The sequence below is a fragment of the Myxocyprinus asiaticus genome, chromosome 30, assembly GCF_019703515.2.
Source record: "Myxocyprinus asiaticus isolate MX2 ecotype Aquarium Trade chromosome 30, UBuf_Myxa_2, whole genome shotgun sequence".
Lineage (NCBI taxonomy): Eukaryota > Metazoa > Chordata > Actinopteri > Cypriniformes > Catostomidae > Myxocyprinus > Myxocyprinus asiaticus.
The window spans coordinates 36,160,815-36,187,690 of NC_059373.1; the positions used below are offsets into that span (position 1 = coordinate 36,160,815).

At 37.6% G+C, this 26,876-nt stretch overlaps 1 protein-coding gene across 3 annotated transcripts in view; it reads right to left on the reverse strand.

Annotated features, from left to right (window-relative positions):
• Positions 1 to 6,941: 6,941 nt before the first annotated feature.
• The window catches only part of LOC127420690 (RNA polymerase II subunit A C-terminal domain phosphatase-like), a 185,447-nt gene continuing 165,512 nt past the window's right edge, over positions 6,942 to 26,876 (reverse strand). For 2 of the 3 annotated variants that reach the window (XM_051663161.1, XM_051663160.1), the window contains exon 13: positions 6,943 to 9,169. In XM_051663161.1, the coding sequence (XP_051519121.1) occupies positions 9,013 to 9,169 (157 nt within the window). In that variant the 3' untranslated portion in view covers positions 6,943 to 9,012. Of the gene's footprint in view, positions 9,170 to 26,876 lie in introns of all 3 variants that reach the window. The other variant, XM_051663163.1, reaches the window with a different exon arrangement.

The window sequence follows — 26,876 nt, forward strand, 5'->3', positions numbered from 1 at the left end:
ATATCTTCCCAGATTTTTCAGCTTCCTGCGGGGAGAGATGTGTTTCTTGAAGAAACACTATATCATATTTCTTACGTTTAAGAAAAGTAATAACCTTCCTTCTTTTTATGGGGTGCCCCAACCCATTCACATTCCATGTGGAGAGAGACAACTCATTCATATTAACATTTGACATTTTGATATAATAAAAATAAAAAATTGTGTGTGAAAAACAAAATTATGAAGACCACATTCCCCATTAGTGAAACAATCAACTCCCGAACATCCCCCAAACAAAACAAACAGAAAAAAGAAAAACGTGCGCACTAACCCCGCGCACGACAGCGCCAACCGGCGACAATCCCTTTAAACTCAAAAGGTCCATGAACGCACACGAGTCCCCACGACAACTTTGCCATCGGATTGCTCAATTTTGCCTCACAAATTTGTGAGGCAAAATTACATAACAGAAAATACTTTGTGAAATAAACTCAGTTAATAGGAAGAATGAACACAAAAAAATGTGTAGATTCATTCACAGAACTGTCTCAAAGGTGTGATCTTCCACAAAACAAATTCCAGCTGATATAAAACCGTTCAGATTCCTCGGACAGACAAATGAATGTTCCGTGAGCCAGCTGTTATGAGTTCAGTGGATGACATAATCATTCCAATGTCCCGTTAAAAAAAAAAAAAAAACTCAAAACAAACTACAGCCAGCAGGAGGAATAAGCACGAAGAACGAACAGATTAATCCACAGCTGTTCCAAATGAGTGTTATTCAACAGAACAAGCTCCAGCCGCTAGGATGAACAAGTACAAAAAGAAACAAAACCGGCATCCCCATTCCCCGGATGGTCGAGTCAATTCGCTCGGAGGCTGCATAAAAGTAAATACCATGACTTACACAATCCGTCAGCTTTATAAAAGACATCCTTTGTGTGAGCATGTAAATATCTTGCGGTCATCCGTAGTGTCCACTCTCAAACTGGCCGGGAACTTCAATGCAAATGTAATCTTCCATCAATGCAAAAGTTTCTTTAAGGAAAAGTGTTATTCACAAAACAAGCTCCAGCCGCACGGCGGAGCCAACGCAAAAAACCCAAAATTTCACCCAGCTTCCTCAAGAGTTAGGTACAGCGAGTCAGGCCCACTCACATGAGAAACATCCAATGGTTTACTCAGTCATTGATTCTATAAAAGACATTGCCAGATTTGGACATGTGAATTCTTTGCGACCGTTTTTCGTTTCTATTCTCAGTTTGGCAGGAAACATCAGAGCAAACGAGATCTTTTTCTGATGTAAGAGTTTCTTACATTCCTTGAACCGATCGCGTTTCTCTCTTGTCGAACTCGCAAAGTCTGGGAACAAGAAAACATTATGGTTCTTCCAAGAAAGCTTCCCTTTGCTCCTCGCCTGGCACAACACAAGATCTTTATCGGATGATCTCAGAAATCTGGCCAGAATTGATCTGGGCCTGTCTCCCTCAGCAGATCTGTGAGCTGGCACTCTGTGAGCTCGCTCAATTTCCAGCTTGTGGCCTGTTATGTCGAGCAGACTCGGGAAAAACTCGTCTAGGAATTTCACCATATCTTTGCCCTCCTCATGCTCAGGAATTCCAACAATTCGTATGTTATTCCTGCGGTTTCTATTTTCAAGATCTTCAAGCTTTTCAAGGAAATGTTCCAAATCAACTTTGGTCACGAGTGGATTAATTCACTCTCCGGAGATTCCAGAAAATCGATTCGTTTTTCAACATCAGACACTCTTGTACCTAACTCAGAGAATTTTATTTCCATCACCGTGATCGATCGACGTATTACAGGGAGATCCTCCAAGTCAGCAAGAATCTTCGTCAACATCATCGACATGTTGGACAACTGACGCTGGATCTCCTCTCCTGCCATGCAATCCAAATCGAGTCCCTGGTCTGTAGGCCTGTCGGGGCTTTCATCCTGAACAAGTAAGTGTCTTTTAATATCTCCAGAGCCCGAGGATTTTGACTTCTTTGCCATGTTTTGCAACAAAGGACAAATGAGTAACTGGGTGTATCAAATTTCACCAGATTATAACATGAGAATAATCAAAAATTCAGCAAAGTGCGCAGAGCTCGTCGCTCACACATCTGCTCCTTGCATGGTGTTTATTTTCTACCATGATTAAATTAATCGCAAAGAGTGGCCATTCATTTGTTCTCCGTGCACTTGTCGATGACAGGTGTGTGATACGAGATATTTGTGTTGGCACTCCTGGAAGTGTCATGAAGCAGATGTGTTTGCAGCATCAGATCTGTGAAGGTATGCCGTTAAGATCAATCTATAACAGTGCGAATAATGCTTCACGTACAATTAATTGGCTTTCAAGGATGTATTCCTTGTTGTCATGATTAACACAGGCTAATGATTGGGGTAAATTCTGTCATGTGACACTATATTTTTGCACTAATGGCAATTTTCTCGACAAAAAGTGTCTACAAACAAGTTTTTCGCGACATTTGAAGGATCGACAAAGAGTTTATGCGCTAGAGTAAAATATTGTGTCGACACTTGTGAAATTTTAGCGATAAATTGCGCTTCCATCAGCTATATTGGTAAACTTTTTGATGCGCTACACTTTTTATAAAAATAAATAAAAAAAACTTGGATGGAAACGTAGTTACTGTCAGCGATTTTGTCACTGGATGTCACTAGTGGGCGTTCCTACTGCTGTTGCTCTATCATTACTGGTTGGCTGCACAACTGGCCATAGCTTCAGAAAATCTGATCACAGATGAGCTAGATTGTAAGTAAAACAAATAGATCAGTTTTATTTGACAAGGAATCATTTGTTTTGCCTCTAATGATGAACATTCTGCAGGGGAGAGTGCTTTTATATAAACTACAGCTGTGCTCAATGCATCATATTATGAACAAGATGAACAATCTATTAATGTATGCATTAAACTCACTAACAATGGTGACAATTTCTGGTACATTATCCAATTTAATTAGAAATCAGTTTACTTACCGCTAAAAATTAGCATTCTGGATGGAAAAGTTTTATAAAATGCATCTATACTCAGTGCATCAATACAAAGATCGATCCTTCAATGTATTCATCAAACTCACTCAGAATACCGACAATTTTTGATACGGTTTTCCAGGCATCACCGTTTTATTATATCCATGTAAGTTGTTACAGAAACATGATATGGAACAGTAAAATCGACGACAACAACAACTCCTCGGTCTTTCCTGCACTCGTCTCCATTATCTCACAGAGACAGATGACGTGAGCTTCACTGTCTTTTTTCATTGGCTGTTGCTGCCTGAAATCGCTCTGCATTTGCATCAAGTTGAACTTTTCTCAACTTTGTCTCGTTGCTGGACATGCCCACATCCTGTCGCCAACGGTCACTGTCGCTCGTGTTGCCGGAAGTCGCCAACTCATTGAAAATCTCCCGTCGGTTGCAGCGACATAATCGCTGACAGTGTGAATGGGGCTTTAAAGGGAAAGGAAGTGGTGCCTCTTCACTCCTGGACATTTTTCCTGTTCAAGGGATATGTATTAAAAAAAAAAAAAAATGCATTTAAACATGCAAATGACTTGTGTTTTTCACAAGTCTCTGATCTTGAGTCCAAGTCAAGTCTCTAGTCAATTGTTTACAAGTCCGAGTCATTTTTTTTTTGCTACTTAAGTGCAACTCGTGTTTCCATCTCTGGTACCTACTGACAGTAATCTGAGGAGGGACAAACCACAAACTGGCGACGGTGTTGGGCACCTAATGCTCATCGATGCACGAGGGCAACGAAGGCTATCCTGTCTGGTCTGAACGACAGAAGGTCTACTGTGGCACAAGTCACAGAAAAACTTAATGCTAGCTGTAGGTTCTACTGGTTGTTTAGATCAGTGTTACTATCAGAAATAATTAATAATTATTTCTTTAGTTATTAATTAATATTTAAATTAAATAATAGAATCTAACTCATTAAAACCTCACAAGGCGCACCATTTAATGTAGTGCGCCACGTTCAGGAGCGGGTTTTGTTATTAGCAATAATTAATAATTATCAAAGATAATTACTAATTATTAAAATCAATAGAACATTGATGAGAATCAATGTTGGCTTTTTTTTTTTAATCCTTTAAATCAACAATTATCAAAGATAATCATTAATTGTTAACCGATGAAACACTGATTAAAATTAATACTAGCTTATTGATCCTTCAAATTCAACAATCATCAAAGATAATTATCAATTATCAAAAATCCATAGAATATTAATAAGGATTAATATTGACGGGGCACCACCCTGGAATCAGGGACTAATAACCAGATAGTAAAACAGTCTCAATATTAGATTGTTCTCTTAGGAAAATCGACATCCGAATATTGATTTTCGAAAAGAAACAAAGAAGGCTTGAATCCGAGCACTGACATCCCCTGTCAGCATTTGACACAGGCGTATGCAAAACAAACCAAAACACTTCTCTTTGAAATATAACAAAGTTTATTTATGGAGTAATATCAATTAATAATCAATACAATGCAGTCAATAAACTTCCGACTTACAACTACAAACTAAACAGTGACATGATTAGATATGGAAATAAAAATAATCCTATAACACATAAGGTGTGTGTGTATAAGGAGGGACGCGCACAAAATGGCGGACATGGACAGTACGTCACGCGAGATTTCCGGCCAGAAAATATGGCCGCGAATGTGGGCGGAGAGAAACCGGTTAATGGCGACTGCCCGTTTACCGCGTGTCTCCGCTTGTATGATAACTTAGGGACAAAGCTGAGCTTTATCACAAAGTTATCTACTAGCCAAACGTGTGTGCGAGAATGTTTGTGAGGGGTTGCGTGCGTGCATGGTTAGTATGAGAGAGAGATTAAAGTGGCGGCACCAAAGCCGGTTTCACGATCGTGGGAGAGAAAGCAACTGTTAATTTATCACTCAGAGACGCGGTGGACGGCTCGTAAACCGTCCCGCGGTCTTTGGTTCTTTAATGGATAAACTCAGTGTGCCGGTCTCACCCGCGATGGCGGAAATACACAACAGTCCAATGTGGTTGGACTACAACACAGCAGATTTCATTCGTGATAACAGTACATTACAGTAATACCTTGAGTATTATTAGCAGCAATGAGCGGACTCGGCGGTCCGTAAACTGTACAAGCAATAACCTTGAAACACAAGAATAACACACTATACTATTCTATCTCTGCCCAGATGTAAACCTCTTACTTGAATCGCATGAGGACACAGGTAGAATGTGTGTTCATCAGTCGTTTGACTACGACTCGTTTCCTTGAGGCTCGGGTGATGACGGGAGGCCGTTTCTTCGCTCTGTCGGCGGGCTGGCGGAAAAATCAGCGACGTCGACTTGATTGAAGATGGAAGAGAAATCTTTAATCTCTTCACTTCTGCAGGCAAACAGATGAAGATGTGGATTGCTCGGCGGTCTCCTTCGGATCTGTTAGAGTGTTCGGTGGAACACAGAGTAATCTCAACTCATCCAGTGAGATGGAGATTGTATGGCCACAGTTTCAAGTCGTACGTTACTTCCTTGTGCCATGAGGCTACACCTGAGAACAGCGATGAGCTGCGTCTACACACGGCGAGCAAAGTTGCTGGAAGCAATGCCCAGATGGATCTCAGAGTTATCTCTACTCACGATGACGTCATGGTTGAGGGCCGTTATGTTGTGTGCCTCATCCAATAGGAGTTGAGAGTTTGATCCTTTAGTGAGCAAGGCTTCATGGGATTTGTAGTCTGTTTTGGACTCCCTTTGTTTGATTTTGGCACAGATTTTATTAGTAAGATTTATGACTGTTTGTGGGCCTCAGTTAGGTTTTACGACTGTGTTAGGCCTGCCTTTGTCTTCTATCTGAATACATGACGACCAACATAACCATGATAGAAAGGTGTCAGAACACACAGTGCGTATGTGTATGGGACTGCGTAGCCTCAGACCGGTCAGAGTGCCCATACTGACCCTTGTCCACTGTCTAAGGCACCAACAATGGGCACACGAGCGACGGAACTGGAACTTGGAGCAGTAAAAGAAGGTCAACTGGTCCGATGAGTTCCGTTTTCTTTTACATCACGTGGACAGCCGTGTACATGTGCGCCGTTTACCTTGGGAAGTGATGGCACCAGGATGCACTGTGGGAAGACAACAAGCTGGTAGTGGGAGTATGATGCTCTGGGAAATGTTCTTCTGGGAAACCCAACCATTAATGTTGATGATAATTTGACACTTGCCACCTACCTTAACATCGTTGTAGACCAGGTTCACCCCTTCATGTCGTGGCCTCTTTCAGCAGGATAATGCGACCTGCCACACTACACACATTGTTCGTGAATGGTTTGAGGAACGTGATGAAGAGTTCAAGGTGTTGCCCAGATCTTAATCAGATTGAGCATCTGTGCGATGTGCTGGACCAACAAGTCCGATCCATGGCGGCTCCACCTCGCAACTTACAGGACTTAAAGGATCTGTTGCTAATGTCTTGGTGCCAGATACCACAAGACAACTTCAGGGGACTTGTAGAGTCCATGCCTCGACGGGTCAGAGCTGTTTTGGCTGCACGCGAAGACCAACAGCATATCAGCCAGGTGGTCATAATGTTTTGGCTTATCTCTGTGTGTGTGTGTGTGTGTGTAATATATATATATATATATATATATATATATATATATATATATATATATATATATACACACACAGTGCATTCAGAAAGTATTCAGTTTTTTTTTCACATTTTGTTATGTTGCAGCCTTATGCTAAAATGCTTTAAATAAAAAAACATTTTCACATAAATCTACACACCATACCCCATAATAAAAAAGAAAAAACTGATTTTTGATAACTTTGCAAATTTATTAAAAAGAAAAATCTGAAATATCACATTGACATAAGTATTCAGACCCTTTGCTATGATATATATATATATATATATATATATATATATATATATATATATATATATATATATTCTAAAATATGTTTTCCATGACCATGGAACCCTGACATTAAAAAAAGTATGAATATTTTAACATTAGAAAATTCTCTGATTTTCCTTACTCGATAAATGAGTAATTTTAGTGATGGGTAGAAGTTCTGCATTGATTTCCTTTTCTTCATCCTATTATAAAGCATCTCTGAAATTATTATTATTTTTTGTTACAAGTTACATTACACATAATAATTAAATGCACTGCATTCAAATATTACAAACATTGTTCAAAACACCAATTTATAAAACAAATCTTTTATTAAATGAAAAGCATCTTCTTGGTCAGGTATGAAATAGAATATACAAATTACTTTACATTGTTGAAAACAACAACACAATGAAAGGAACAAAATGTCTGTCAGTCAAACACAAAATGCACACAGATATGAAGTGCCATAAAAGCAAGCTTATTTTTCTCATCACTGAGAAATATTTGAAAATCAGATCTAGACGTCTAGTCTTTCAAGCCGCTAAGACCAGTGAATACCCATCTAGAACCAGTTCAGTATGAAAACAAAAACTGACCTTACATCAGCACTCCTGTTCAAAGTCACTTGAATCCTATTAGTCTGGATCTGATCAGTCTTTACAGTGATGGTTTAGGGTGGCATGAGTGCCTACCAAACACCCGGTTTAATGATGCCACAGTGATCACTATCAGCGCTAGCTCCTTACCTCCTAGAACCCAAGTTATGACACTATGTTGAGATGTCACAAGTAAAATTGCCTTTTGGATAAAACATTTTATTATAACATTTCATCTTATAAACACCAGGAACAGAAAAGATCACATTTACTGATTTAAAGATATTTAACATTACAAACTAAAACCAAATTGAAAGTCTTAAAGGAATAATCTGGGTTAAATTTAAGTTAAGCTCAATCAAAAGATTTTGTAGCATAATGTTGATTACCACAGAAAATATTTTCGACTTGTTAACTTTGGTTACAGTAAGGCACTTGCAATAGAAGTGAATGAAGCCAGTCCATAAACATTAAAATACTGTTTCAAAAGTATAGCCATAAGACAGAAACATTATACATATTAACATGATTTTAGTGTGATTGCTTAGCAACCATGTCAGTGTAAAGTTATATGCAATATAACAACTTATATAAACCCTATAAGGCATTTTAACACACTAAAATCACATGTAATGTATTCGACTTGCAGCTATACGTTTGAAACATTGTGTATTTGAATGTTTATGGACACCCCCTTTCACTCACATTGCCTTATTGTAACCATAAATTTCAAATAAACGAGGGACGAGTCAAAAGTGTTTTCTGTGGTAATCAACATTATGCCACAAAAACTGTCGACTGAGCTTAATTTATATTCCTTTAATACTCGCAAAAATGCAAAGGTGTAAGCAGTGAATCATTCTAACTCATTTCACAATTCATATGCACAGCCATTCACATTGTCTAATAGAACGTTTTTGGTAAAAGTAAGTGAGGACAGTGGCTTTGGGTGTGTCTAAAGGTGCTGGTTTTCTGGGATATGTGCAACACAGTGTCAATCACACTCATGGGCGTCAACGTCACTGGAAAAAGCACAAAACGAAAGGAAAGAGACACAGGACACATTCAGGCATCTGAGTTTGACTGCTGGTGAGGACCACAAACCCCTCCAAAAATCATCTGAGTTTGTAGCTGCTGGCCCACTTAGGCCCCGTTCAGATTCTTTGGCATTCGTGACCAATTATTAATTTCATTTACATTTATATAAAAATTTGTTTTGCAGCTGGAACAAAAAAGGTAAAACATCACACAAAAAAATCTACTTCCCACACCTCTACATTAATTCACAATAAAACTTGAACTCTGCATTTGACTTCTTTGACTAAAACTATCTGTACATTTACTATCTTGTTTGTAAATCCTTCCTGTTTGTTTCGATACTCATTTACTTGCACTGTATAACAGCGACACAAGCGCACATTCATATATCTCAGGTTCCATATGAGAACATCAGCTCTGATTGGAGCAGTTCATTTGCAATGTTTTATCATCCAATCAAGTCACATGAAGTCATTAAGCTCCGCCTCCAGCGCAGCAGCCATCTCATCAGCCTCCGAGCTGCTGCCATCCTCATTGGAGTCTTTACTGGAGCCTTCATCATCATCATTGTCTGCAGCATCATCTTCTCTGGCCTCCTCCAGTTTTCTTTTGTGGCCCCTAAAGATAGCAAACACAGAGGCGGCAGTCAGTGATGCTTGTTAGTCAAAGGAGTTTGGGGAGAAATGCTCATTGGTTCAAAGGAGTCTGGTTGCTACAGTTACATAATGCCGTGTAGAGAGCTGCTGACAGTGATTGGTTGCAGCACTCTATCATGGTTTGCGGGCTGGCGCTCTGAAATGTCACAAACTCCACCTGAAAGGTGTCTGAAAGGTGCCCGCAGAGAAAAACTGAGGCCAGGAGAAAGTTTGGGGAATGAAATGTCATGCTTGGTGCACCTCAAAAATAATAATAAACATACAATGCTAAGCTTAAGGCACTTTCAAGGAATAGGGTCCAAATATGTGTCTCATTCCTTTTGTAAAACCAATAAAAGGCACAATTTGGAGTGAGAACTATTATGTTAGGTAAACTATTTTATAAAATGCATTTACATGTTACACAGCATGAAAAGTAACTAGTAGTTAAAACGAGCTCCACCATTAAAATGTTAATTTTGGCCTGTTTCACCCTGAATTGTGCATCAAAATGTGTATTGAGTTGATATTTAATGCAATGTAGAAAAATTTACGATAAACTGTACAAACTGAACATTGTATAAAATGTTTGTTATTTTAATGGGGGGAATTGAAAAAGGATACAGGGTACAGTAAAAACACTTCAAAAAAGTAAGGTGAAACATTTTGTTTAACAAAACATGCAATTTTACGTTTAAAATATTGTAAAAAGAAAAAAGTATTTTAGAAGAAAAAAGTATGATTTACCTTACAGTTAATGTATATCGTTTAACAAGACATCACATGTCCTTTTACGGCAAACTACTGTTAAATTTTGCATACAGTAAAAATAATAATAAAAGAAAAAATATATGGAAAAAGAATGTAAAAATGCTTACCAGTGAAGAATGTTAATTGTTAACTGAAAGTTACCTTAACATGTACATGAACGGTGAAAAAATAAATGGTATTTAACAAGACAATACATGTAATTTTACTGTAAAATATTGTATAATATATATATATATATATATATATATATATATATATATATATATATATATATATATATATATTAAAATTTATTTTTTTTTTTTTTTTTGGGAAGAAAAGATATGATTTACCTTACAGTTAATGCTTAAAATGTAGATTGATTAACAAGACAATACAAGTCATTTCATGGCAAAATACTGTTAAATTTTATGCACTGTAAAAACTAAATACATTTAATTACATTTAAAATTTAAAAATCCGGAAAAAGAATGTGAAAATGCTCCAGTAAAGAAAGTTAATTGTTAACTAGTGGTTACCTTACCGTATTTTATTGAAATATTTGTTTCTTCTTATTTTTGATAGCTTACCGTAAGTTTAACATGATTTCTTAACAGGGTGTGCAACACTTCAAATATTTTCACTAAATTACACCATGCACACATACAAGCAAACAAACAAAAGAAAATATTTGAGAACATAAATATATATTTAAAAAAATCAACAAACAAAGAGAAAAGAAAGAATTCCACAAAGAACAGAATTTACAATTACCACCACAATTCTGTTTCTCTCCACATGGTCTTCACTGAGAGCCCTCCCGAAAGGCCTCAGTGAATACCTGTCCCATTTCTTACCATATGTGTCTATTTTGCCAAGCTGTTTGTATGACATCTTTTCAAATGCCGCCACCCTGCCCAATTCGGTGAACCATTCTTGAAATGAGGGAGCGCCAATTGAGTTCCATCCTCTAAGAATTATTTGTCTGCCAATCATTACACTAGATTGGACCCAGCTTTTTGTATATTTGTCACCTACTTTAAAGACCACCCCATCACCCAATATACATAGTCAATATACATAGTCTGGGGCAGAATGAAATTTGAGTATCTAAAACCTCACAGATATTCTGGACACTTATCCAGAATTCTTGAATCTTAGCACAGAACACCAGGGCATGGGCTATGTCTCCATCCTCCAACTGACATAGTCAACAGGTAGGTGTGTCTTTTAAACCAAGCCTAAACAATCTAGAGGGAGTCCAGTAGAAACTATGCAAAATCTTAAACTGAATAAGGCATACCCTTGCATCCCTAGACATAGTTTTAATATATTTTTTAAATCCTTTCCCACTCTCCATCCTCCAATACCAAGTTCAAATCTCTTTCCCATAACCTCTTAAGAGTAGTTAAGGCCTCATCACCAAGATTCTGAATCAACGAGGAATAATACACTGACAATTCATGACCCTTTGCAAAGGCTGTGAGCACCATACAGAGGGTGTCTGCAGCTTTAGGGGGCTGAGTACTACCACCAAAAATAGTACAAAGTAGATGGCGCAACTGTAAATACCTGAAAAATCCCACATTGCTATATTTTATTGCTATATGTTATATTTTCAAATGATCTCAAAGCTCCGTTTTCATAAAGGTCACCAAGTGTAGCAACACCCCTCTCCATCCATTCTTTCCAGCAAAAGGGGGACTTGTTAATACATAATCTGGGGTTCAGCCATATGCTGCATTTTTAGGTAAGTATCAGAATTGAACATGCAAGAATCCTTTGTCCATACTGAATGTAAATGTGAAATAATAGGATGCTTTTTTGCTTCTCTAAGCAATTTAATAGAAAAACATTGCTATGGTGAGATTGGGGCAAGGACCGCTTGTTCAATGTTGTACCAGGGAGGGGCCCTCTCAGGTGGAAGAGACCAATAGGCCATGTGTCTGAGATTAAAAGCATAGTAATTAGGGGGCCTGTGTAGCTCAGCGAGTAAAGACGCTGACTACCACCCCTGAAGTTCGCGAGTTCAAATCCCAGGGCGTGCTGAGTGACTCCAGCCAGGTCTCTTAAGCAACCGAATTGGCCCGGCTGCTTGGGAGGGTAGAGTCACATGGGGTAACCGCCTCGTGGTTGCTATAATGTGGTTCGCTCTCAGTGGGGCGCGTGGTGAGTTGTGCGTGGATGCCGCAGTGGATGGCGTGAAGCCTCCACACGTGCTATGTCTCCGCGGTAACGCATTCAACAAGCCACATGATAAGATGAGCGGGTTGATGGTCTCAGACGTGGAGGCAACTGAGATTCGTCCTCCGCCACCTGGATTGTGATCTCCGCGAGTCACTAGACCACCATGAGGACTTAGAGCGCACTGGGAATTGGGCATTCCAAATTGGGGATAAAAAATAAAAAATAAAATAAATAAAAAATAATCAAAAAATAAAAAAGCATATTAATTAAAATTTTGTCAACTGGTCTATGTAACTTACTGAAATGCCACCAAGGTTGTTAACCATTTCAAATAAAAGACTTAGATATTCTATCAAATTGTTTAAAGAAAGAGGAACTTCTAGAGGGAGAGACTGTAGTAGATAATTGAATATGGGGATGCAATTAATTTTTACAACATTGACCATCCCTGACATAGACAAATGTAGTGAAGCCCACCTATCAACATCACATGATAACCTTTTCATTAATGGGTCAAAATTAACTAACTAAATATCTCCAATTGTCTGGAAAAAAATGCCTAAATACCTAATACCTTGCTTGGGCCATTGAAAGGCGCCATGTCGGAAAGCCGTGGGAGGGCAATATGCTGTCAGAGCAAGAGCTTCCGATTTAGACCAATTCACCCTATATACTGAAAATTTGGAGAACTGATTAATCATTCCATGGGGCTAGGCATAGATCTTTTAAGGTTAGAGACTAATAATCATATATCATCTGCATAGAGTAGAAGTTTATGCACCACACTTCCTGCTACAATACCAGGAAAAGTCTCCCTCTTTATTTATTGTGGCTGCTTATGGTTCCAGGGCAAGACAGAACAATAAAGAGGAGAGAGGACAGCCTTGCCATGTTCCCCTACCAAGAGAAAAATTGTCTGAAATTAATCCATTAGTTTGCACTGCCACTAACGGTTGTTTATAAAGTAACTTAATCCACCCAATAAAAGTGTTCCAAAACCTGTACATTTCCAAAATCTTAAAAGATAGTCCCCTAACAAATGCCTTCTCAACGTCAAGTGAGACTGCAGCGATTGGGGACTGATCATACGCTACTGACCACATAATATTTATAAAACTACTAATATTATCAGAAGAACTACGACTCGTATAAACCCCACTTGATCTATATGTATAATCGATGTAATTACTCGGCTTAATCGATTAGCCAGAATGTTTGACAATATTTTTATATCTAACTGGATCAGGGAAATTGGACAATAACTTTTACATTAATTTGGGTCTTGATCTTTTTTAACACTGAGACTGATCAGGGATTGCATCATGGTTGGCGGTAGTTCACCTTTCTTTAATGACTCTGTGTAAACTTCTAACATAAATGCAGCCAGTTCTGTGACATAATATCTAAAAAATTCTGCTGCAAAACCATCTGGCCACGGTGCCTTACCTGTTGGCAAGGATTTAATTACCTAAATAAGCTCCTCCAATGTAATATCTGAGTCAAGAAAGTATTTGGGAAGTTCTAATGGCTCTACAAAGTTGCTAATATCCTTATCAGAAAATGTGGAACTATAAAGATCAAAATAGAATTCTTTAAAGGCTTTATTAATATCTGTGGCAGAAGTAAATATATTGCCTCCAGAAGACTTCACTAAAGGAATGGTGGAAAAAAACTCTGTTTTATGTATCTGGCAAGAAGTCTCCCTGCCTTGTTCCCCGACTCAAAATATGTCTGTCTTGCCCAGAATAACCAAAACTCTACCTTCTGTGACAAAATAGTATTGTACCTATATGGTTTTAGAGTCAACTCTCTAAAACCATTGGGTGACATTCGGCGCTTCAGCTCTGTTTCAGCACTTTTAATACTCTTTTCCAATTCTATGCACAATTAATGATTTCACTGACACCAAACAACAAACATCTGATGCATGTGCCGAGCGCTAGTGTTACGGCCCTGGTGGTGATGCTAATTTTTGTCCACCAGAAGGCGTTCTCTCTTCCAGTGTGGAGTTTAGGATCAGGTGTTCTGAATTACCTGAGATGAGAGCTGGAATGTGTATCCCATAAAAAGGCCCTTCTCCCCAGTGTGATTGTCTCCCCTAACCAGCACCTTGAGTTGTTTGCTTTTCCCTGATATATTGTTCTTTATTTTTATTTTATTTCCTTTTCTTATTACATATCTTGATTATGTTACTCTGGAGAAAAGGTTAAGTGCGGTTTAGACTGCCAGAGCTAAGCAAAACCCCGTGCTAGGCAGTTGAGCAATGCTGTTTGTTATTTTAGTTGATTGTTTTTGGTGCGTCGGATATGGGTAGACTGATTAGCAGTTGAGCTGCATGTGGGCGTACCGAAGACTAGGGTTAAGATTAATTAATTGGTTTATTAGTTTAGATAAGGGGCAGCTCCTAAACGTATGTTTTCTTCCGGCATCGTGGCGCTTTCTGCACTGCTCCACTGGCCATGTGCAGTCAAAGGAATTTGGGTAAGTGGGGATCAATCATTTGTTTGATTGGGCTCTTCTTCAATTGATTGTAAGTGGAACTTCCATGATTGATGTTGGCTGTGCGAGATGTTACCCAGGAGAGCACAGGCTTTAGCCCTAATGACTTGGTGTTTGGGCATAGAGTGAGAGGTCCTTTAGCAACTCTGCAAGATGAGTTGGTAAAACCCGAGTCGCCAGTGAACCTGTTGGAGTATGTTAATGGGTTTCGATGCAAGTTACTTTTAGCGGGTAAGTTGACCAGTGAAAATTTGGGTAAGGCCATATAAAAAATGAAAACCTGGTTTGATTGCAGGGCTGAGCATAGAGAATTTAACCCTAGTGATCCAGTGCTTGTGTTGCTCCACATTACAGGTTCACCCCTTTTAGCGAAATTTGTGGGCCCTTAAACAGTTGTTTGTCAGGTGTCCGAACAAAATGATGTACTGTCGACTAGGGCTGAAATGATTAGTCGACGTTATCGACAACATCGACAATAAAAAAATTGTTGACAAAATTTTCCATTGTCGAAAACATGAGATCACATTAAACTCTAATGATGACAAGCAAGAGCAGCACTGCAGTTCTCTCCTGACTGAGGAGAGGAAGAATTACAAAGCTCAGAGTCTAGATGCACTCTAAACTTTCACAGCTTCAGGTGATGTAAATCGCAAAGTATGAGGGAATTATACAAAAATACCAAATAAGTAAATACAGAAGCACTCTTGTTGTGGAATAAGTGGAGCTGGAGGTGCCACTTGATTTAAGCAAAACGTGTCGAGAGTCTTTAAAGGAAACACCCCGGCATTACATCTTCAATGCAGTTATATTTAATGCGTTACAGCTTTATTAAAGTTCAAATAATAAGGAAGCAGGTCATTGTAAATAACTACAAACTCCGAAACTGGCATTTCTCAGTGCGGTCAGCGCCTCTTTTATGAGTTGCGTGAAGTGTCCTGATCTAAGGGGGAGAGATTGAAACTGCACACTGTCGCGGGGACGCTCATCCCACGAGCGCGCACGCTTAATGCAGCTAGATTATAACGTGATGGCTCACGACTTACTAAATCATAATATATGTCACTGTGCATTTGTGAAGAAAACTGGCAATAAGCAGCTTTATTAATAAGAGAGTTATAACAAGAACAGTTTTTTCCCTCAGGCTGTCCATCTCATGAACAGTTAAAACTGCTCCATTGAGCAATAATTACGTGCAATACACAGCTTAGTCAATTATATTTATTTAACATATCAGAATCAGCTTTATTGCCAAGTATGCTTACACATACATGTAATTTGTCTTGGTGACACATACAATAGAGCAACAAAACAGAGATAATAATAAAAAATGATAAAAAAATAGAATAAAATAAAAATGGTTAAAATATTGTACATATTTTAATTGTTAAAATATCCTACCTCTTCTGCATTACATTCCCTTGCACTATCTGTATATAACAGATTTGTATTTGTACATACGTATATACACGTATATATATATATATATTTTTTTTTTCTTTTTTCTGTCTTATTGTGTATTTCTATATATACTTATATTTTTCTATTAGCTTTTTATTTTTGTATTATTATTATCTCTGATTTGTTGTTGTATTCTTTGTCAACTGGTAGCTTCTTTCAGAAAAATTCCTTTTGTAAGCATACTTGGCAATAAAGCTCATTCTGATTCTGAGTTTGTTTTTTTGTGAGTTAAAAATGGATTGACAAGAACAGAAGGTGAGAGAGGGTAGTCTTTGCCCCATTATACACTGCAACAAAATATGTTTTTGATTTGTTGTTGTTTTGGCTTGTTTTTCAATATAAATATCTAAAACTCCTTTACAACATAGTACATTTACTTTAGCAGCTATACTGCAGAAGAAAAAATTGTTATCTGAGAATGTTGAATATAATATTAAAAATACAAATATTTTAAAATATCTAAAAATCCTTAAAAAAAAAAAAAAAAAAAAGATGCATTCACCTGAGAAGCAGCATATAAGATATTTTGACTTGCTTTTAGAGAATAGATCTTGTATATTTTGTCTTTAGAAGTATAACCAAGTGAAAAAAATACACTTATATCCAAAATACACTTATATTTAATATACGTTCTCTTAAAGCAAGTCTAAATGTCTTTTATGTTGCTTCTCAAGTAAATTTATCTTGTTTTTTTAGACCATTTTAAATGGAAAACAAGACAAAAACACTTGATAACAATAGGATATTTTGCAGTGAATTTTTTACTGAATTAAACTTAATAAAAAGTATTTTTCCCTTTAATTCAGTGAATGTCATTTAGAGGTACACTATATTGCCAAAAGTATTCGCTCACCCATCCAAATAATTGAATTCAGGTGTTCCAATCACTTCCATGGCCACAGGTGTATAAAATGAAGCACCTAGGCATGCAGACTGCTTCTACAAACATTTGGGAAAGAATGGGCCGCTCTCAGGAGCTCAGTGAATTCCAGCGTGGCACTGTGATAGGATGCCACCTGTGCAACAAGTCCAGTCGTGAAATTTCCTCGCTACTAAATATTCCACAGTCAACTGTCAGTGGTATTATAACAAAGTGGAAGCGATTGGGACTGACAGCAACTCAGCCACGAAAAGGTAGGCCACGTAAAATGACAGAGCGGGGTCAGCGGATGCTGAGGCGCATAGTGCGCAGAGGTCGCCAACTTTCTGCAGAGTTAATCGCTACAGACCTCCAAAGTTCATGTGGCCTTCAGATTAGCTCAAGAACAGTGCGTAGAGAGCTTCATGGAATGGGTTTCCATGGCCGAGCAGCTGCAGCCAAGCTATACATCACCAAGTGCAATGCAAAGCGTCGGATGCAGTGGTGTAAAGCACGCGGCCACTGGACTCTAGAGCAGTGGAGACGCGTTCTCTGGAGTGACGAATCACACTTCTCCATCTGGCAATCTGATGGATGAGTCTGGGTTTGGCGGTTGCCAGGAGAACGGTACTTGTCTGACTGCATTGTGCCAACTGTGAAGTTTGGTGGAGGGGGGATTATGGTGTGTGGTTGTTTTTCAGGAGCTGGGCTTGGCCCCTTAGTTCCAGTGAAAGGAACTCTGAATGCTTCAGCATACCAAGAGATTTTGGACAATTCCATGCTCCCAACTTTGTGGGAACAGTTTGGGGATGGCCCCTTCCTGTTTCAACATGACTGTGCACCAGTGCACAAAGCAAGGTCCATAAAGACATGGATGAGCGAGTTTGGTGTGGAAGAACTTGACTGGCCTGCACAGAGTCCTGACCTCAACCCGATAGAGCACCTTTGGGATGAATTAGAGTGAAGACTGCGAGCCAGGCCTTCTCGTCCAACATCAGTGTCTGACCTCACAAATGCGCTTCTGGAAGAATGGTCAAAAATTCCCATAAACACACTCCTAAACCTTGTGGAAAGCCTTCCCAGAAGAGTTGAAGCTGATATAGCTGCAAAGGGTGGGCCGACGTCATATTAAACCCTGTGGATTAAGAATGGGATGTCACTTAAGTTCATATGCGTCTAAAGGCAGATGAGCGAATACTTTTGGCAATATAGTGTATTTTTAAAAGATGATTTTGTCCTCTTTATTGATAGTAAGCAGGTTTAATACAACCTTTTAAGTTGAGGCACAAGCTGAATAATCGGTTAAGAGCTAATGATTAATCTTTGCAATAATCGCCCAAATAGTCGAATAATTGTTCTAATAATCGTTAGATTAATCGATTATCAAAATAATCATTAGTTGCAGCCCTACTGTCGATCCCTGACCATAAAAGATCTACACAGCTCTGTCATGTATATCTATTGAAACCTTGTTACAGTCGTGCGTCCATGTTAAAAGCCGCTGTTCCAGGTGCAGTGAAAAAGGAGTTATATTTTGGTCTGTTCTCACCCAAAACCGATTGGATCACTTCAGAAGACATTGATTAAATCACTGGAGTCATATGGATTACTTATGCTGCCTTTATGTGCTTTTTAGAGCTTCAATGTTTTGGTCACCATTCACTTGCATTTAATAGACAAACAGACGTATATCCATTAAAATATCTTGAAAATATCTTGTTTGTGTTCCATGGGAAAAAGAAAGTCATGCAAGTTTGAGACTACATAAGGGCGAGTAAATGATGAATGATTATTTTTGGGTGAACTATTCCTCTAACTTTGCACACATGGAAGTGATTGTACTCGCACAAAGACAACAACCCTGTAAGTGTGTTTTGAAGAAGATATAATAATGCACAGCCAGTGCTAAATGAGAGCGGCCTGTCATTATACAGTATGTGCTGACAGTACAGACAGCAGCTTTGATCAGAGGACAGTATGTGCGCTCACATTTAGTGTAATGATGAATCCCCAACCACCTGCTGATAGAGAAGTAGCCCAAAGAGATGAATAAAAGATAAAAGCACAGGAGAAACAGGAATATAGAAAATATTAGGAAAGAAAATCAATCTGCTGATGGAACAGACAGTGTGTTTGATATTCATGTACAGTGTATATAGGAAAAATGAGGCACAGCATTGTGTTCCCATCATTTCTGTCTGTGTCCGTGAACCCAGCATAATCAAGTTTCTAGATACTCTTTCAGTTTTGCATTGTTTTCATGCAAGTATATCATGCTTTATAACATACCCTGAAAGTCTTGCATCCTCAAATCAGAAACCGAAGAGCAGCGCAATTACTCATTAGTCTGCGATCCTCTTTTTAGAATGAAGCCTATAACATGACAATATATTATAATCCTGAGGGAACTTTTTTGTTTGCAGCCTTAAACATCCAGGTTCTTCCTACTTTGAAAATGTTGCCATTTCGGGCTGCTGTAGCAAATGTAATGATATTTATATTGCATTCTGCATTTTATATGCACTTAATGTGCTTCTCATCTTAAATATGTTAAATTACATTTAGTTTGACTTTCACGAATCTGTTGAATTCAAAAAGTTCCAGATGCTTAATAATGAATAATAACTCATATCCAGTGAAAACAAGAAATACAATTAAGTAATTACTTTATATTTAAATTAATTGCAATGATGTAAACCAACTTGTAGATTACCATGAACATCAGCCAACACCAAAGAACATTTCTGATCCAGGAAAAACTATAATTATTTTTTGTAAAAATCTGACCTATGACAATTTAATCAGGTAATGGGTGAACAATTCAATTCAAAAGTATTTGTATAGTGCTTTTCACAATATAAATCCTTTCAAAGCAACTTAAAGAATGGTTCCATACAATGGCCCGTGAGCAAGTCAAAGGCGACAGTGGGGAAGAGTAAACACTGGACCTTTCTGACCACAAATAAAATGAAAAGCATCTTTAGAGTGCAGACGAATGCTGCATTCTTGATTTGTCCTGAGTGTTTTCTGACAAGGCTCAACTCTCACCCACTGACAGCTGTCTGCGACCCTGCTGACTCAACAACGCCGCGCAAATGACACATCTGAAACTAATATGCATGTCTTAGATGTCTTAAGAAACAGTAACTTCTCCATTGGGAATATTGCTGTCAAGCTGGAAAACCTGCGGGAGCTTCTGAAAGATTTTTTTTAACCACAGATAGACACAACGCTAATGGCACAGCAGAATAACAGAACAAAGGAAGGAGTATCCTTTTTTCTTACAAGCCGTTTCATTCTCTACCTCATCTCACTGTCTACAAGAATCAGATTACATAAGCACAAAGGCTGACTGTGAGAGAAAGAGACAGAACAAGATAAAAATCTTTTAGGGGGACTGTGACTGCAGAGATGTTGAAACTGACAAGTTTTCTCCCTTTGAATGCACCTGACAGATTTAAAAAGACAGAGCTCTCGGTTGAGAGAGGGAGAGAGAGAGAGAGAGAGAGAGAGAGAGAACTAGAGAAAGTAAAGGGAGGAAAGAAAGTAAGACTAAACAAAAATCAGAACAGGTAGAAAGCATAATATGGAAAATATGGAAAGAATAAAGGACAAAACCACATAAAAGAAATAGCTCAATTCTATAATTTACTCAACCTTACGTTTTTCCAAATTCCTATGTCTTCCTTTAATGGAACACAGAAGCAGAAGTTTTGCAGGCTGTTCACGCTCCTCTTTTCCTTACAATGAAAGTGGATGGGAACTGGGGTATTCAAGCTCTAAAAAGGACAAAGTCGCACCTTAAAAGAAGTTCATGCAACTTGTGCACTATATTCCAAGTCTTCTGAAGCTATTCAATAGTTTTGAATTAGGAACAGAAAAAAAAAAGTAATTATTCAATGAAAATCTTCCTCTTCACTCTCAAAACTCATTTGTAATTCTGCGAAAAGGTTAGTTGACATTAAAATCCTGAGCTCCGGTGGAGTGCAAACTATTTTTTTGTGATAATTTCTCACACAAACCTATTGTATGGCTTAGATTATAATGCATGAGTCATATTACTACTACTATGAACTATCATTGTATGGAAAAGAGCAGCATGAATATTGTTTTAAATTTCTCCTTCTGTGTTGCACTGAATAAAGAAAGGAAGAAATAATGACAGGATTTTCATTTTCATCAAACCCACAAGTGGCATTCAATAAGAACCGTGTAGAGCGTAATGGTGCAAATTCGATTAACCTGACGTTGTTTTCATACGGCGGTGTGTAAAGCGTCATGATGGGGAGTATTGATTGAAGTTGGAGGGGGGCTAATTAATGGACAGGCATGCATATATTGGAACGCTGTGGTCAATAAGTGTCACGTTTGGTCATTATGAACACTGTTGTCTCCTGCTACTCCAGCAAATAGCACAAAGCACAAGTCACAATGGATGAAGATCGGCCTGATGGATGAGCAAGACATGAATGTGAATGGTTTTGTTTAGAAATGTATAGATTTAACTATTTTAGCCTTGTCGCAGACCCAGACTTTCAATATTAAACTATAACAATTTATTATAAAAACAGACATTATTACATGTTTATAAATATGATAATCTAAATAGTGAAATATTTACTGTGTCAATTTTATTATTTTTACTTACAATTGTTCCACAGTTGTGGCATAATTTTCACCACATCAAACAATTTTGCCTTAACATTTTTGACTTCTGAAGTAACCAAGTGAACAAAAGTGTCAGTGAAGAGCATGCTTGAGATGAAATATGAGACAAGTGATGTTTGACTAAATCAAAGAAAATTTCATGGAAGTTATCACTTGTAAGCAGAATATTTTAATTGGACGTCATTTCAAATTAAGTTGTAATATTTTTTTTGGTAATTATCTAAAAAAATGTGAAAGTATTATTTAACTGTATGTATTTAGGATACATAAAGTGTAAACTATGAAATTAGCCTTAGCAAGACAAAGGAGCCAGCCATTTTATTTCAAAAATTAAAAAAAATGCTGGAAATGACACTGTGAATTTTCATGACTTTCAGAAACAAATGACAAAATGAAGTGAATCTCTTGGGATGCATGAACATACACTGTTGGAGATATATATATATATATATATATATATATATATATATATATATATATACATACATACTGTGTGTATACATATATATATATATATATATATATATACACTATATTGCCAAAAGTATTCGCTCACCCATCCAAATAATTGAATTCAGGTGTTCCAATCACTTCCATGGCCACAGGTGTATAAAATGAAGCACCTAGGCATGCAGACTGCTTCTACAAACATCTGTGAAAGAATGGGCCGCTCTCAGGAGCTCAGTGAATTCCAGCATGGTACTGTGATAGGATGCCACCTGTGCAACAAGTCCAGTCGTGAAATTTCCTCGCTACTAAATATTCCACAGTCAACTGTCAGCGGTATTATAACAAAGTGGAAGCGATTGGGAATGACAGCAACTCAGCCACGAAGTGGTAGGCCACGTAAAATGACAGAGCATGGTCAGCGGATGCTGAGGCGCATAGTGCGCAGAGGTCGGCAACTATCTGCAGAGTCAATCGCTACAGACCTCCAAAGTTCATGTGGCCTTCAGATTAGCTCAAGAACAGTGCGTAGAGAGCTTCATGGAATGGGTTTCCATGGCCGAGCAACTGCATCCAAACCATACATCACCAAGTGCAATGCAAAGCGTCGGATGCAGTGGTGTAAAGCACGCCACCACTGGACTCTAGAGCAGTGGAGACGAGTTCTCTGGAGTGACGAATCACGCTTCTCCATCTGGCAATCTGATGGACGAGTCTGGGTTTGGCGGTTGTCAGGAGAACGGTACTTGTCTGACTGCATTGTGCCAACTGTGAAGTTTGGTGGAGGGGGGATTATGGTGTGGGGTTGTTTTTCAGGAGCTGGGCTTGGCCCCTTAGTTCCAGTGAAAGGAACTCTGAATGCTTCAGCATACCAAGAGATTTTGGACAATTCCATGATCCCAACTTTGTGGGAACAGTTTGGGGATGGCCTCTTCCTGTTCCTACATGACTGCTCACCAGTGCACAAAGCAAGGTCCATAAAGACATGGATGAGCGAGTTTGGTGTGGAAGAACTTGACTGGCCTGCACAGAGTCCTGACCTCAACCTGATAGAGCACCTTTGGGATGAATTAGAGTGAAGACTGCGAGCCAGGCCTTCTCGTCCAACATCAGTGTCTAATCTCACAAATGCGCTTCTGGAAGAATGGTCAAAAATTCCCATAAACACACCCCTAAACCTTGTGGAAAGCCTTCCCAGAAGAGTTGAAGCTGTTATAGCTGCAAAGGGTGGGCCGACGTCATATTAAACCCTATGGATTAAGAATGGGATGTCACTTAAGTTCATATGCGTCTAAAGGCAGATGAGCGAATACTTTTGGCAATATAGTGTATATATATATATATATATATATATATATATAAAATCCTTTCTAGTAGGGATGCACTGATATATCAGCTGCCGATATTTATTGGCTAATTATTGACCAAATTAAAACCATCAGCATGAAAATGCTGATAAAAAAACAGAAGGTTTATTTATAATTAATTAGTAACACACTTTGTTAAAACTGTAATATAAAATTTTTATTCTTTCTTGTACTCACATTAATGTGGAAAAACCGCAATAAACTGATGTGACAGTTGTGAAAATAGCACTTACCTATAGGCTACATGATGAGGGAAACTATGCAACACGCTTTGAAACCAGCAGACTTTGACTACAGAGACATTGGTACAATATCCATTAATGCTGCATGATTGATTGAATTAAGATTGAAATCGCAATATGGCCTTGTGCGATTACTAAACCTTAAAAGGCTTTCAAAATAAAGTCTGCATTCAGTGCTTCAGTCAGCGTTCAGTTAGTGCTGTGTGAACAAGCGGCGCCCTCTACTGGTCTGGATGGCAATATCCATTATCCATTATGCCATGATAAAATTTAAAAGGGGGTTTAGTTTCTTTGGTTAAATGTCTCTATTTTTCCATGACGTAGTTGAAATTTCTGTATAAATGCCCAAAATATGCATTATATGAATTTGTAATGTTCTATCATATACCGTACATACGTGTGAAATGTGAGTTCTGTTGTTATAAACTGCAGAAGTGCAATGTTTTAGAAGTATAAAATATCCTTGTTTTCAATCATCATCATGTTTTCATATTTAGTTATTTTTGTATCTTTTTATATGTTTACTGTCTCTTATATTTATCTTTTATTGTGGTTCTCTTTAAACTTTCGGCCTGTCATGCGTTCAACAGATCCAATCCATGTTCAAAGGAAATTATTTATTGTTAGAACAGTCTAAAAAGCTTTTGTACCTCTTTGTACATTTTAAAAGCATAATTCTTAAAACAGTGATCTGATGACAAAAAAAGTTGAGTGGCAAAATATCTGTATCTGCCTAATTTTTTTAATTTTTTTATTGGTATCGTATCGGACAAAAGTTTTCATACCGGTGCATCCCTACTTTCTAGAGGTTAACAGTGCTAAAAGTGCCCGAAGTTAAAGAAACACCTATATAAAAAAAGGTCAAGCCCTTTGATATGTCCCACCCTTACTTCCTTTTGCTGCTTCAACAAGAACTACAGTAATAAACACAAGAAACAAAAGTTGTTTGGCAAATCAAATCATTCCATGGGATCTTTAACTTGATATCCTCATTCCTAATTAGCTGATGTGGATCTCTGAATGGTGTGGAATGCTAAGATGTAGTCCAGTAAGGCACAATCTTCATTAAAGCACTGCAGCAAACAGCAGAAGTTTTATGGACTGCACCTGATGGCCATAACTGCTCTATGTAATGGATTTAGATTTCAGTGATTTTAAGAAGGCTCCATTAATTTCCATTATTTTGACAACTACTTTAGGCACACACAAAAAAAAGACTATGAAGAGTGAGAGCTCCATTTTCGCTGACTCATAAACATTTAAAAAAAAGTATTTTATACGAAAATGAGTGTCTAGCCACAAAAACACAGGGTTTTCACGCTTTGACCAATAAATTCCCATGTCCTTTCCAGTCATTTGTGGAAGCTGTATGAGGATTTAAATAGGGATGCACCGATACCACTTTTTCTATTCCGAACCGATATCTGAAATCTCAGTATCGGCCGATACCGATCCGATACCAGTGTTTCTTTTTGCATGTAAAGAAACACAAACCTCTAACTACACATTATTTCAATATAAATGTATAGCCTATTAAGAAAACTTTATTGTTAACTAGTCAGCAAAATTTACAGTAATTCCAGTATAAGTCTTCAGTAGAAAAGAAGGCAGCTTTCTTTGCAAAATGTTTTCAACTTGTATCTGGACTTTAAATCTCTTTTTTGTTCAATTTAGTTGTAAGACATCCGTTCACTTTTCATTCACACAGTTATTTTTTGGAATCCATTAACCTTAAATATTGTTATAATTTGTAAACATATAATATTGATAATAATCAATTATAATTATTATTGACTTTTAGAATTTTAAATACACCAGTAATATACTGTATTTCAGTCATTCACCTTTAACTTTCAAATCCTCTGGCTTTTCTTTTGACATTCAGAACTTCCCAGGAAGTCCTGAATGTGTCTGTATGTAGTCTAGATCACAGTAGTTTAATTCGCTTCTTATTCAAATTCTGGTAAAATGCACCTCCGCTGCTGTTCTAAATGCATATATTAAATGAACCGAACTATTGAGCATCTAAAGAGATGTAGCATTCAAATATTGCGCACCGCTGTGAAGGCTGAAAATTGCTGTGAGTGCATCACATTTCACAGTGCAAGCATTTGTATTTGTATATTGTACATACACACATATACATATTGTCCTATTGTGTATTTCTATATATATTTTATTTTCTATTCACTTTTATTTTTATTCTATATTTGTATTATTATCTCTGTCTTGTTGCTTTATAGTTTGTGCACTGGAAGCATCTGTCACCAAGACAAATTCTTTGTATGTGTAGGCATACTTGGCAATAAAGCTCATTCTGATTCTGATTCACCAATGCTCTGGCGCTGCGTATGCATACTATATACAGTATTTACTTATTAAACACAGCCTTTTGCGATTTACAGAGCTATCGCATGTCTTCACGAGGCTTTGAATAAAATGCACGAGCCATGTCCACAAATGTGGACAGGACACCTTGCTAAAATACTATGGCAATGTGTACTGCACTACTATACAGCGGCACAGCAACACTGCTACTAAAACAGCCGATCGAAACTTACAGCGTGACCAGTGTAGTCTGATTCCAGCATGAATTACTCTTATGAGCTGGTTCTTTTGAATCTACAGCACAAAACATACAGCGAGACCAGTGTGGTCTGATTTCTGAACAAATGACTCTTAAGTATGGAAGCCCAGAAGTGGCATTTTCAAAAGAATTAAGAAATAAATCTATCAATCTTATTCATTTGAAAATAAAAATGTGAATAAACCAGTTTATAAATGGACAAATAAATAGACACATTTAAATGTGTTTATTTAATTCATGTTTTAAAATGTACTTATATTTAGCAATATAAGTTTTAAAAAGCATTTGGCAATTGCTTTTCTTCATCCATTTGCCAGTTGATTTTCTTTATTGTTTGACTTTTCCTTTTCTTTTACCATTTGTCAGTCCATACCAGCTGAAGCCCAGGAGTGCCAATTAAAAAAGAATGTAGGACTAAATTATCAATCTATTAATTTGAAAATAAAAACTTGAATAAATCAATCAATTTATAAATGGACAAATAAATAGACACATTTATATGCGTTTATTTAATGTTTAAAAATGTCATTATATTTAACAATAAAATTGTGCATTAATAAGTCATTTATTTCATCTTTAAAATGTCATTAAATGTAGCAATAAATGAGTACATTAATGAGTCTTTG